A 14,779-nucleotide genomic window follows, 5' to 3' on the forward strand; every position below is an offset into this window, starting at 1 on the left:
TTTACAATTTAAGATTGTTTAAAGGAATGATATAAGAAAATACTGCTTTTTAAGGACTTTTCATTGAATAATTTCTTCTTTCCCCCTATTCAGATTCGCCAAGGATCCAGCTGATTACTGGCAATTTGATGGAGGATTATTCTTTAGCTGCTACATTGCACTATCACTTCTGGTACAGATTCATTGGCCTTTTGTGTTATTTTTTATTTTACTTGATTTAATAAATTACTTTTAATTAGTAGCCTACAATGTATGGTTAGGATTCTGAATTAAAACAGTGTAATGTTTCTCCACAAATATTATCAGAAATATACGGAGCCCCCAGGGGTCAGGCAAATTGTTGAAACAATATAAACCTGCATTGAAAGATCTAATTCAAAGAGCAACAGACCACAACCCTCTCAGCTCAACACCACAATTTGATGATTTCTTCATCTGTTTTAAAGATGAAATCATGACCTTATCATTATAGTAATCGTAACTGACACATGGGAGTAATATTTTTTTTTTTACAATTCCATGTTGGGGCTCTGAAGAATTGCTTGTGTGAATACATAAAATGTGTTTTAGAATGGATTGTGTTGTATACTTTGTTTTCTACCCAACTAATTGAACTGTAAAGTGAAAATCTTGTACATTACTTATTTTGTATTGAGTTTTCTTGCTTTTATTTATACAGGATAGTACAGACGTGAAGAAGAAGACGTGACAAGAAGTGAAGAGGAAGTGATGGCATCAGGAGCAGCACAACCAAAAGCTTGTGACCCCATGGAAGTTGTCCGAGTGCGTGGAAGAACAACTGTAAGTGCAGAAGCCGATCTTAGGATGTAGTGGAGGAAGTGTATGAAGAAGATATAAAGGAGCCAACTTGTTTAGTTTTTAAAATTGAACTAAGAGCCAGTGCAAATGTTGTAAAACAGGAGAAATATGTTCTGTAACATAACATTAGAGCGAGCAGACTTTGTAAAATTGCTACTACTTACATGTCAAGTGATAAGCAATATTTGAGTTGGATGAATGATGGGCAAATGTTTGGTTTTCTAACTTGTCCTGGGAACCCTCAGTACTGCACACCCACTTCAGATCTTGCAGTTTCTATAAATGAGCTAATGTGATGAATCAGGTATATTAGATGAGGGAAACGTACAAAGTCTGCATCTGAAAACTTAGGCAGCTGACTCATTGCCTCGCTGCCCTATCAGGCAACGACTTAGCAGGCAGCGTTTACACACTATGGTGCCTCACAAAACCGATTTAGTTTATTTATTTATTTATTTGAGCAGTAACCATTCTGATTTCAGACAGACTTATGAGGCAGCATAACGGTTTAATGCACTACAACACTAATTTCTAGAAATTACTTCAAAAGTGGTAAAAGTTGGTCAAAATGTACATTTTGTGCCTCCAATATGTGCAGTGCTGGGGGTGTTCCAGGACAGGTTTGCAAACCCCTTATCTAGATACACTTAATTTGGGGCACCAAAAGGCTAACCTGACACATCTGATTGAACTGTGAAAAGGAATTAAAAAAGTGGCATAATGGTTGACTGATCTATTTTCTCTTTTCAAAGGGCCGTTGGGAGAGCGACAACAGAGGAGTGAGAAGCTGCACGGTTATTGTTTTGTTTGTGAAATGGTTAATTTTTCAGATATGCATATATAACATATATATATATATATATATATATATATATATATATATATATATATATATATATCTTTTACTTTTTTCTTTTCTTGTTTTGTGATACTTGTACTTGCTTAATAAAGTAACTTTAAAAGTGAACTACTGGTTTCTGTTCATTGAATACCTTTAACATTTTAGTATAGTTTAGTGGATTACATGTAATGATTGTATTTAGGGGTTTACTGTAAAATAAGGTAACCCAAACAGACAAATCTGGTAGCCCATATATATACCCGTTGTGGCCCATAAGAGCCCTAGATAAGACCTATCTGGGTCCCATCATCAACCCATGTGGGCAGACTCCTGTAGGCCCTAAATGGGTGCTACCTAGGTTACCCATATGGGCCCGATATGGAGCCCATCAAGAGCCCATCATCAACCCATCTGGGCTAACACATGTGGGGCCACCACGGAAACCGCGGCCAAAATTAGATGGGTTCCCAGTTGGGTAGCCCAGGTGGGCCCCGGATATCAGCCCATTTGCAGCCCGTTTGGGCCCCACATGGGTGTGTTGGCTGGGTAAGGACTCCTCTCACCCAGGCCATGAACACTTTTAGTTACTCCCCTCAGGAAGGCATTATAGGTTTGTCAGAACCCGCACATTCAGATTCAGAGACAGCTTTTCCCCCACAGCCATCACAACTTTAAACACTCACTTACAGACATAGGACCTTATCATGATAAATGATTATATTGCCTGTTTTGCACTTTTCAGTACTGTGATTTTGTTTTTATACTGCCTCTATGTGACCTGTCCTATTATGTGTATGTGTCGGTATGGTTCTGTGTGAGATTATGATGTGAGTGAGTGTATGAATGTATTCTTCTATGCCCCAGGAGTAGCACTTTAAATTTCGTTGTGGCAATGTTTTACAATGTTTATACAATGACAAATAAATTCTGATTCTGAGATGAAGAGCTGATCCACATATATCTGCAAGGAATGGACTGGACAGAGCAAAGCCAGGGTCTGCCTCCTCCAGGGGCAGTGCTTGCAGGTTCACCACCTGGTCCCGAAAGGGAGTGGTAGGAACCTTGGGCACATATCCAGGCCGGGGTCTCAAGATAATATGATAGTTAGCTGGCTGAATTCCAGGCACGATTCGTCGACCGAAAAAGCGTGCAGGTCCTTTACCCATGATGGAGGCCAGTGCAAGCAGAAGAACTGTCTTTGATGACAGAATTTTTAACTCCACTGACTGCAGTGGCTCAATGGGAGGTCTCTGCAGTGCGGTTAGCACCAGAGATAAGTCCCGAGAGGGTCTGGAAGGGACGCGAGGCGGATTCAATCTCCTCGCTCGCCTGAGGAACCTGACTATCAGGTCAGGCGCAGGTGCTTCCCTATGGATTTCCCATCCACTGCATCGTGATGTGCGCCAATAGAGGCAACAAACACTTTTTTCGCTCCAACCCCTCTTGCAGAAAAGAAAGCACAGTCCCGGCCGAGAAATTTCGGGGGGTTCGAGAAACATCAATCGACGAACAGGTTCCACCTCAATGCAAGCATGTGTCGTGGAGGGTGCTCTCGCAGAGGCGATGGTATCTATGACTGCTTGTGGTAGACCCCCTAGAACCTCTTGAAATCAGACCTGAAATATCCAGCGGTCTGGACGCGGGTGCCGTATGGTTCCTCGTCCCTGAGATAGAAGGTCCTCCCTCAGAGGAATGGGCCAGAGAGGGGCTGACGAAAGGAGCACGAGTTCGGAGAACCAGGTCCGGTTGAGCCAATAAGACCTGCTCCTCTTCCTCCCTGACCTAGCACAGAATTCGTGCAATCAGGCTCACTGGGGGAACGCATATTTGCGAAGGCCCCGGGGCCAGCTGTGTGCCAGTGCTTCCGTGCCGAGAGGGCCCTCGGTCAGGGAATAAAACCACTGGCAATGGGACCAGAGAGGCAAACAGATTGATCTGTGTGGCTCCGAAGTGGTCCCAAATCAGCTGAACCGCCTGGGGATGGAGTCTCCATTTTCCGGGGATTATCTGCTGTCGTGAGAGCTCGTCGGCGGCACAGTTGAGCAGGCCAGGAATGTGAATGGCACAAAGCGACCTGTTTCCACTGTACGGCATTGGGTACGGGAGAAGGCGTAATTGGGGAAATACCCGTCTGCCGGCTGGCGACACAAGAGAGAATTGATGGTTGCGAGATCAATCTGGCTCTCTTAGAACCCAGGACTGCCCAGGAATTCGATCGTCTAATATTTTGGGAACCACTGGACTCCGGGGAGCCAGCGGTGGAACAGAAACCATCTGAAGAACTCCTTCCCCCAACCCTGGGTGGCCTGTATCAAGGAAGCTTCTTGTTCTTGCCACCTGGTTTGACAATGTCTGATCCAGGCTGGGCGGCCTGCCTGCGGCTGGCTCTTCGCTGAGGCCTGGGCTGCTGCGGAGTCCTAGAGGGCTGAGCGGCTGCAGGGGGGCGCCCTCGGCGACGTGCAGGTGGAGGGACGGCGGCGGCGGGGTGATAGTTTCAGCGGGCCACCGGGGCAGGATACGTCGGACCTCCTCCAACTGCGCCTGAGCTGCAGAGAACTGTTCGGTGCAGTTCTCTGCTGCTTTGCCGAACCACCCAACCTGGGAAATTGGGGAGTCCAGGAGTCTAACCTTGTCCGCTTCCACCATATCAACCAGGCTGAGCCAACTGTGGCGTTCCTGAACCACCAAGGTGGACATTGATAGACCGATAGCGCAGGCCGCAACGCTTGTGCTCCGGAATGCCAAGTCTGTTGCAGTGCGGAGCTCACTCATGAGCGCATGGTCTAGACTACCCTCATGCATGTCTATGTGTGTTTTAGCCTGATAGACTTGTAACGGCGCCATGGCATGCAGAGAGGAAGCAAGCTCTATTAGCTCTGTCTGGAAACGAGGCTCTCCTGATCCAGATGCAGCGGTCGGCCCTGAGAAACCAATCAGCCAAACGCGACTGAGCGGGACACGGTGGAGGGTTCCACTCGAGCCGACCGCCGTGGCGGCCCATTTCAGCATAGCTGATAACTGTGGATCCGACTCAGGCATCGCCTGAACACAGCTTGTGTTCATTAGATGATGGATTCTCGGCCAGTTGTTCACATGCGCTGTTAATCACCTTTCTTGGATTTAGCCTCCTTCATCTCACTATTAGATATTGGCCGCAGGATCCTTACTAAAAGTGTATGTGCGTCCGAAAGCCAAAAATAGCGCACGGCAAAAAATATTCAGACTTCTAAAACCATGCGCACACCAGGAACTGCGCAAAATTCCTTTTATAAATCCCAGTCAGCGGAAGATTGTGCGCACATGCATCTCCACCCCGTCTCATCCCTGAAATAACCATACATGAAGCTTACAACGCCTAGTTTTACTATGCATAACATCATCTGCATATTATTTGCATATTAATCCAGGCTATAACATGTTTAATAGTACAAGACATTAGGAAAATATGAGATACAGATGTTCGTAGCTCAAAATAATTTAGTAGCCTATCCTTGACTTGTTTTTGAATAAATCAAAATAGTATAAAATACATTACAGAGAAAAAATTTCTCAATCTTTTCCACTGGCCAAAAGCTATTTTTTATGAAAACCGCCTTGTTTTCTCAGACCATGAGTTCTGCTGTTATCATGCACTAAGCAATCCTCACTGTAGTTAAAAGATTAAAACACAGCACAGGAAAAGCATTCAAAAGCATTGCATCCACTACAAAAAATTATATTTATTAGAATATAAGAATATTTTGTATAAGAAGTGCTTAATTCCATTAATGAGAATGGCATATTTATTCTAAATGTGTATATCAGATGTAAAACATAGTTTAATAAACTATACATAATTTAAAAGGTCTAAGACTCAAGCTTCAGTATTTGACCACTATTTTATTCTGAGAAAAATATAGTGACAGTTATGTATTAATTTGTGTCAGGAATTATGTAATGAAAAAATGAGTCGACACCTTTAATATGAATTATGAGCGTCAGCCGCTCCCATTCAGAAAAAAAAAACTCCTGTGCGGTCGTCATGAAAGCACTTCACAAAACAGCGTCCCTCAGGGCTTTTAGCTAAAAAAAAATCACATTTGGAGAAATATTGATGGATTTTCATAGGTTTACGTCAGATTTCTTTAGAAAGGGAATAATATTGATTGAATTTATACCCAAAATGCGCCGATGTAATCATTTTGAGCGCTGGATACTCTGATGTACTCTGTTTTCAATACCCACTGGCAGTCTGAGGGCACCCTATGCACATTTATTCCACAAATGGCACATGTGATGAAGAGCCATTATTATCATGTGACATTCCAGGAACTCCCTGACATAAACAAAGCTTCCAGAGATTGCTATAACATGCAGATAAAGATGTTTTGGAGACAATAAAAATTAATGCAACAATATATGATTTATCTGTGTTCTTCAAGCCATGTCGGTTATATTTATAATACAGATTATATTTAGAATGCCATGCTAATCGATATAGCCTTTATCAGGGCTGCCAACTCTCACGCATTGAGCGTGAGACTCACGCAATTGACACTTTTCACACGCTCTCACGCCACACATCCATTTTCTCACGCACAGAAAAATTGCGGAGCAAAGAGGTACTTCTAATATTAAACTAATTATCAGCTCTTAGATTCCGTCAATTTTATTACGAAATTCAGACAAAAAATACGTTTGGCGCTTGTAAATGTGACGTGACAGATCGCTGAGCGCCTCAGTTCAAGTGCACGTGAACCGATCAGCTGTTACTTTTTTATGTAAAGATGCAGTACAACTTACCGAAAGTATACATAATATCGACCAATTAGTGTTTTTCAACCACGGAAAGAGGTCAATATATAATAGCAGGAGAACAATTATGTCACATAACGTTACATTTACCTCAGGAAAGCCATTTAATGACCATAGCATGTTAATTGAATAGAAAAAATAGCTAGAGAGGAGATTTTGCTGAGCACTATATTACATATTTATTATATTTTTACTTATGTCATTAAATAATTGTTATTATAACAAAAACTGAATTATATTTAATTTCATTTGTTATTTTTAACCTTTAATAATACCAGCAGATTGGGCCCTCTATGTTTACAGCATTAGGTGAGATTATTTTTTTAAATAAAATTTAAAATAAACATGTATCCAAAGTAGTCAATATTGAATCAAAATCGGAATCAAATCACAAGAATGGAATTGAAATCTTGAAATTTTTGTCAAGCAATAATAAAAACTGTATCCTACCAGTCATTGTACAATGTAAACATTGTAACATGTTGTCACTAAACTTCATAAAATTCTATTTAGTTACCAAATGTTTTGACAATCAATTGTGATGCAATATTTGTTTTTACATAAACCCCCCCCCCCCCCCCCCCCAACAAAAATCTCACTCCAAGCTAAACTCAAAAGTTGGCAGCCCTGCCTTTATCGTTGTGCAAAATACTATAAAATAATATATTTCTGTCTGATTTTTTGATCCAAAGCCAAATCAGATCACAGAGGGTTATTTAAAACACTTGACTTGCGTTATAATGTAAGATTGGAGCAAAACCGTGGTTTTAATCTCAGAAATTGTCGTGTATTGATGGTGTGCTAAGCTAACATGCTATCGAGCCCTAAGATGCACCTGCCACCTAGCTGAGCAATGTTATTTTTATGAATAATTTTGAACTGTAAAACTCACTGAAATGTTTATTTTTTCAACAAGGGCATTTGATACAGTATCAAATGTGAAGTGAGAACTTTGAACAAAGAAATTAGGGATTGAAAGCGTGAATAGACAGCCGTTAGTAATTATAATAAAGACAAAAGAAAATAATACTTAGAGCCATAACCAGGCATAACCGGAGAGGTGTGAATCTGTGCAGGAGAGACTAAAACTGAATGGGGCAGTTTGCATCACAAAACAATAGAGACAGTAGACTGAATGGATGCTTAGAAAATGACAATAAACATCAGTTAGCATTGTAGAGTCTTCTCAAAATAAAATCACATGAAATGATCTTGAAAAACATTTAATAAAACTCAGTTTAAGACTTATCTTCAGATTTGAAATGTAACATGGTCAGACATTTGGCTTTAGCTGCAGTGCATTTTTAGATTAATATAATGCCAACTTCAACTTCTGCATACAGTAGTCGACCAGAATGCCTATTACCGCCGCGCTAGCTGTCGTGTCAAAGTCACTGCAACAAAAATAAACCAATAGCATTTCAAAGATGTTCGTGAAATGACCGCCAGGTGGCGCAAATGGACATTTTGCAAAGGAGCAGCAATTTCTGCATTTTGAAACATAAGTGGGGTTAATGTCAATTAACAGTAAGGATGAAATACTACAACTATGGTCATTTCCAAATAAGCCTACAACAAACATGAAAAATAAAAAAAGAGCTATTGACATTTGCTGTACAATAATGAAACAACCTAATATTTGGTGTAGATGAAACTGCATGTTATAAAGTAACAATTTTATTGTTAAATAAATAAAGAAAACTTGGTTAATGTTGTTTAAACAAATGATACATAAATATAGACTATTATTTGTGTAATATAACGAATGGTGAACTATAATATCTCTGTTCGTAGCCTATGTGTTTTTTTTTTTAAACACTCAGCACAAGGTCTTGTAAAAAAAACTTTTTTCATGATTTCAACAAGAATGAGACTGATAACATATGTAAAAAAAACAAAAACAACAACAACAACAAAAAAACAGAATAGAACAAACTTTTAGAACAAAAAAAAATATATATATATTTTTTTTAAATATGCCTATTAGGCTACAACAGAATTGGTTAAATTTAACGAAAGCATAAATTAAATATGTAAAAGTACATTTTAAAATGAATAAAACAAACTTTTAGAACAGAAAAATAGAATCAAAAGTTAAAAATAGAGACGACAACAATATAGCCTATATTTCACATTGTCAAGTCAAGTCAAGTTTATTTGTATAGCGCTTTTCACAATACAGATTGTATCAAAGCAGCTTCACAGTATTAAATTAAAATAATACAACAAAGTTTGTTTCAAGAGGAATTTATTGATTGATAAAATTAAATTAAATATCCCCAACTGAGCAAGCCAAAGGCAACAGTGGCAAGGAACCGAAAAACTCCATCAAGTGACCTAATGGTGTCCTAAAACTCCATCAGGTGACCTAATGGAGAAAAAAAAAAACTTGGGAGAACCCAGGCTCAGTCGGGGGCCAGTTCTCCTCTGGCATTTATGAGCTAGAGGCCGGATTGTAGTTTGAACTGTAGGATTATATGAATGCCTGGCTGAAGAGATGCGACTTTAATCTAGTTTTAAACTGGGAGAGCGAGTCTGAGCAACGAACAGTATCAGGAAGACTATTCCAGAGTTTTGGAGCCAAATGTGAAAATGCTCTCCCTCCTTTGGTGGTTCTGGATATCCTAGGTATGACCAAAAGCCTTGAATTTAGTGATCTTAAAGAGCGCGATGGATTATAGGGCGATAGAAGATCCGTTAAATAGACTGGAGCTAAGCCGTTTAGGGCTTTATAAGTCAGTAGCAATACCTTGTAATTAATACGGAACTTTATAGGTAACCAATGCAGTGATGATAAAATCGGTGTTATATGATCATATTTTCTTGATCTCGTAAGAACTCTAGCGGCGGCATTTTGGACTAACTGTAGCTTGTTTATTGAGGATGCAGGACAACCAGCTAATAAAGCATTACAGTAATCCAGTCTCGAGGTCATGAATGCATGAACTAACTTTTCTGCATCAGAAACTGATAGCATTTTACGTAGCTTAGCAATGTTTCTAAGGTGGAAAAAGGCTGTTTTTGTAACATATGAAATATGATTTTCAAAAGACAGGTTGCAATCGAGTATAACACCCAGGTCTTTTACTGTAGAGGATAAAGTAAAAGGACATCCTATGATGTTAAAGTTGTATTGTGTGAGGTTTTGTGGGCGGTTTTTTGAACCGATAAGTATTACCTCTGTCTTGTCTGGATTTAATAAAAGAAAATTACGCGTCATCCAATCTTTTATATCTTTAACACACTCTGTCAATTTGGAAAATTTGGAAGATTGTAGACGTCGGTGAGCAACAGAAGCCTATTCCTCGGGGGAGAAGCGCGATAACAAACAAAAAATACACCAAAAGACCATTAGGCCTATCTCGCAGTCAATGAAAATAAATTAGGTGCAATGACGCTGATTATTTTAACTATTCTATTGAGCAATGAGACGAATGAAGAACGCGCTGGACAACCGAACTTCTGGGCTTTCTAGTAAATTCGTGGTTGAGTGGTAGAACTTCGGATTCAATCATTTTGATGACACAGGTTCAAATCCTGAACATATTGCAATGTATATGTTGAATGTTTTTATTACTTCTTAAAGAAAATTATGCTAATCAAAACAACCTACTGTGCGCCGATTTAATTCTGAATAAAGAATGCTAAAACACAAATGCTGCCGACTAACATCAGTTAGCAAGTCCTGATCAATGTTATAATTTTACGATCATTTAGTTTAAATTATTTCATGGTTTTGTTTCAGTTCATAAATCTAGGCCTACTAAGAAATGGAAATAACATGAAGTATAAGACACATAACCTTTACATGCATAGCCTTTCTAAATTAGCCTATAGAAAAACTGGGCACACAATGTTAATGTTTAGCCTACTTTGCTTATATTTGATGCAATAATAGACGCCTACAATTGTTTCAGTTCTAAATTTGTACTGTGATTTCAGTATTGGGATTATGAATTTGTTTAACTATAATGTTTCACCTGAATTTATCTGCTGGCCAGTTCTCAACGAGCCGCGTCAGATTAGGCAATAGAGAGAATAAACTGACACTTTTCAAAGTCTGTGATTGTAGCGCATCTTAGCGGTAAAAGGCAGCAAATACACACCTGCAATTTTACCGCCGTGGGAACATTCGAGTGCTTAGGTCCACATGTTAAGAGTGAAACAAATAAATATCTTTTTATTCTTGTCTTTCAGCTGTGAAGCTGTGAAGGACGATGGCGTCTGTTAAAGATCTGCTCATGAACTCACTGATGGACCTGGTAAAAGATGATCTGGAGCGGTTTCAATGGCACTTAAAAAATGATAAGCATATATCAAATTCTGAAATGGAGAATGCAAATATATTAAAAACTGTGGATAAGATGGTAGCACGTTTTGGACCAGAAGAAGCTGTGAAAATCACGGTGGAGATCCTGAGGAAGATGAACCAGAATGAACTGGCTAAGCAGCTGGAGAACAAACACAAGCAAGGTAACATTTAATTCACAGTAGCCACGTTTCCACTGTCGGGCCAGGACCAGGGCCGGGCTAGGGCTAACAGCGAGCCGAGCCGGGCCAGTGGCCTCGGGCCTCAAGCACCGGGCTTGCGTTTTCACTGCCGGGCCATTAGCCCTGCAGCGCTGCCCTAAACCCCGCCCTTAACACGCCTTCCTGGATCAAACGTCATACAACCCCACCCATTTCAGCGGGAATTATGATGTTCATTCAGGCAGGAAGTTAGGAAGTTAGAAAACTTAGATTTTAAGAAGATAGCATGTATTAACTCACTGTCCGCGGCTGCCATAGTGTCCCGACTTGTCTCTCCACTAACAGAGGGACGGTGACCCAGCACACCGTCCATCAAGTCGAACCATGAAAAGTTCCTTCTCTGGGCACCGCTTTGTCCATTGTGCGCTTTAATCGCCTTGTACTGCGCCCACAACTTTTTTATTGTTTTATTGTTGTTCAACGTTGTTCGCTGAATGCTTAGCTTAGCAAGTTCAGCAACGATGTATTTTATAACGTCCTCGTTTCTGCACACGCCGTCAAATTGACGTTGTACCCTTTCTTCTGCCCAAATGCTCAGAAGAGCTTTGGTATCTTCGACAGACCAGTACAGGCGATTCTCCATTTCGAGCAGCGTTTAATTTTCGCGATATAAAAAAGTGAAATGTGCATCTTGCCGCAGACCATAACTTTCCCTAACACCGATAAACTCCGCCTTTTACCTTGACCACGCCTCTAGCCCGAGCTGGCCCAAGGTATTCGATGGGCCAGAAATCCTGGCCGTTGGCCCAGAGTAAGCCCCGATCAAGCCCCGGAAGTGACAGTGGAAACGTGACTGGCCCTGGCACGCACTAGCACAGCCCGGCCCTGGCCCGACAGTGGAAACGCGGCTAGTGACTTTGATGTGATTGACTTTGATGGTTTGACTTAAATTTTTCTCTTTACTTTGCTGATTTGTTTGTGTGATTTATATTTCCCAGTGTGTGATCATATCTCTCTCTCTCTCTCTCTCTCTCTTTGTCACACACACACACACACACACACACACACACACACACACACACACACACACACACACACACACACACACACACACACACACACACAGATCAGGCTGATAGCAATATGAAGGCATCTGTCCCTGTTGGAGCTGAATCAAAACAGAGCTGGGGTAAATTAAAGTAGTTAATTCTAAGTAGAAGAAAACAAATAACTTTTAATGACTTTAGTCAGCATGGCTTAAACATGATCTGAGTCAAATTGTAACAATCCAGTAAACACTCTAGAAATAGAAATTAAAAAAATATTCAGAAATGTTTTAATTGAAACCAAGTTTTTAGGCATGAATGGTATACCATCAACGGGTAGAGATTCGGATTATCACTATTGCGGTAACACGTGAAGTTGTAGTGATGTGCCCTCATGAAAGTGTATCTTTTTCATGAGTTTTTATGCCTAGCAAAACAATTGAGAACTCAATTCAATAGTCTCACTTTGTCTGAGAGCCGGGAACATTTTTACTAGCTTTAGTTAGGCTAGTACATCAAAACTGGTGAGAATCTCACTGGTATCAAAAAATGTATAAATTGTAACAACCTTATTTCAAGCTAAAATAAATATATTTATATCTATATATCATTAGCGTGAAATAAAGTTAATAAATTGATTATGATATATAAGGTATTCATGTGACGACATGAGTTTCAACATAATCTCTGTAAGATAGTGCATGTAAACACTTGAAAGATGAGTGTGATTAATTTTAATGTATTGGAAGCACCATGTTCAAGTTACCATACATGTACGCTTGTTTTTTTTTTGTAATAGAAATCAAAGGCCAGGTTAGAATTTATTTTAAGATTTTATTATAATTTTATTCAAATTGATCCTTTGCTCTATGCTGACTTTTCTCCTCTTTCTCAAAGGCTCAGCTGCAGAACACAGTAAAGCTGCTCTTCATGAGATTAGCCTTAGACTGAAGGACAAATTTAAACAGGAGTACAAGCGGATATTGGTTGGTAATTCACAGACGGGTCATCAGAAAAACCTGGATGATATCTACATTGATTTATATGTGGTGGAGAATGAGACTGGAGGAAGAGTGAATGAACACGAGGTGAGACAGTTTGAATTGAATCTCAAACTATTTGATGCCAAAGACAAACCAATCCATTGCAATAACATTTTCAAAGTCCATGAAGGTCAACAAAACAGAAAGTTGCTGACGATAGGTATCGCAGGAGTGGGAAAAACAGTCTCTGTCAATAAATTCATCCTTGACTGGGCTGAAGGAAAAGAAAATCAGGATATAGACTTAATTTTACCTCTGCCATTCCGTGAGCTAAATTTGATCACAAACGATTGCAGTCTCATGGGACTGCTTCAGGAATATGTCTTTAATGGTACTGAAGAACTGCCTTCTCTTCCTCAAGGTGATGGTAAAGTTTTGTTCATCTTTGATGGGCTGGATGAATGTCGCTTCCCTTTGATATTTAAAGAGGGTGACAGAATTAAAGATGTTCACAAAATAACAACAGTGAGCAAGATAGTTACAAGCCTGATCAAGAGACATCTGCTTCCCTCTGCTCTCATCTGGATCACATCCAGACCAGCAGCAGCCAGTCTGATACCCCGTGACTACATTGATCAAGTGACAGAGGTGCGAGGATTTAATGATGAGCAGAAAGAGCAATACTTCAACAAAAACAGCAGACCTGAGGTTGCTAGAAATCTCATCAGTCACATCAAGAAATCCAGGAGTCTCTATATCATGTGCCATATCCCTGTCTTCTGCTGGATCTCTCTCACTGTTCTTCAGCCTCTACTGGCTCAAGAGAGCAATTACCAAACTCCCACAACTCTTACAGGAATGTACATAAACTTCTTTCTTACTCAGCAGCAACAAATGAAGACAAAATACAGTCCTAAACCTAAAGACAATACAAGGTCTTTTGATCAGATTATTCTGAAGCTTGGGAAACTGGCCTTTCAAAAGCTGGAGAAAGGACATCTGATTTTCTACAAAGAAGATCTTGAGGAATGTGGACTAGATGTCAGTGAAGTGTCTGTGTTCTCTGGGTTATGCACTCAGATCTTTCAGGAGGAAAAGGTAGCAGCAAGAAGTGTTTTCAGCTTTGTACATCTCAGCGTCCAGGAATTCCTTGCTGCTCTCTATGTGTTTTTGATGGGCAAAGATGAGAAAGCGGACCTATTTCTTCAATCCTGGAAAGGAAAACTAACATGGAAAGAAAAACTGACATGGAAACTGTCCAAAAAGCCTCAGTTTCAGCTTCATAAGGCTGCAGTCAACAAGGCTTTACAAAGTGAGAATGGACATCTGGATCTTTTCCTCAGGTTCCTCCTGGGTCTCTCACTGGAGTCCAATCAGAGTGACCTAAAGGAACTACTGCCAAGACTGGAACTCAAAACAGAGAATGTTGAAGACACTGTTGACTATATCAAAAAGACAATAGAAAAGGAGGAATCAATAGAGAGGACCATCAATCTCTTCCACTGTCTGAGTGAACTGAAAGATGACTTTGTAGAGGAAATACAGAAGATTCTTAGCTCAGGAAATCTTTCAGCAAAGAATCTCTCCTCTGGTCAGTGGTCTGGTCTGGTGTTTGTGCTTCTCATGTCAGAAGAGGCTCAAGAGGCGTTTGAACTGCAGAAATACAGAAGATCTAATGAAGCACTGATGAGATTTCTGCCAGTGGTAAAAAACACCAGAAGAGCACTGTAAGCGTCTCCTTTGCATTCATTTATATACACTGTTAGTCTTTTGTAATTGGGTCTTCATTTTACATGGGTTACTTGTTGGCCTAGACTGTTTAGAAA

General features: G+C 40.1%; 2 protein-coding genes across 16 annotated transcripts in view; one reads left to right on the forward strand and one right to left on the reverse strand.

The window, feature by feature from the left end:
• The window catches only part of LOC309497328 (NACHT, LRR and PYD domains-containing protein 3-like), a 138,772-nt gene that overhangs the window by 13,761 nt on the left and 110,232 nt on the right, over positions 1-14,779 (forward strand). For 14 of the 15 annotated variants that reach the window (XR_014205501.1, XR_014205502.1, XR_014205503.1 and 11 more), the window contains exons 2-4: positions 10,652-10,927; positions 12,051-12,113; positions 12,868-14,680. Coding sequence is in view for 8 of the 15 variants with exons in the window: in XM_082167536.1 (XP_082023662.1) it covers positions 10,672-10,927; positions 12,051-12,113; positions 12,868-14,680 (2,132 nt within the window). In the remaining 7 variants the exon portion in view is untranslated. The remainder of the gene's footprint in view (positions 1-10,651; positions 10,928-12,050; positions 12,114-12,867; positions 14,681-14,779) is intronic. The other variant, XM_082167533.1, reaches the window with a different exon arrangement.
• On the reverse strand, positions 1,824-10,629 carry LOC309497425 (uncharacterized protein). The gene is made up of 2 exons (XM_082167708.1): positions 7,086-10,629; positions 1,824-6,141 (listed from the first exon to the last, which is right to left on the reverse strand). Exon 2 carries the CDS (start codon positions 4,721-4,723, stop codon positions 3,833-3,835), a length of 891 nt encoding a protein of 296 aa, XP_082023834.1. The 5' UTR covers positions 4,724-6,141; positions 7,086-10,629; the 3' UTR covers positions 1,824-3,832.

This window comes from Leuciscus leuciscus (genome assembly GCF_965113295.1).
Source record: "Leuciscus leuciscus genome assembly, chromosome: 4".
NCBI lineage: Eukaryota > Metazoa > Chordata > Actinopteri > Cypriniformes > Leuciscidae > Leuciscus > Leuciscus leuciscus.

What these genes read in the sequence shown, in the direction of transcription:
- LOC309497425 (XM_082167708.1), bottom strand. Translation starts at nt 4,723, where the DNA reads ATGAACACAAGCTGTGTTCAGGCGATGCCTGAGTCGGATCCACAGTTA.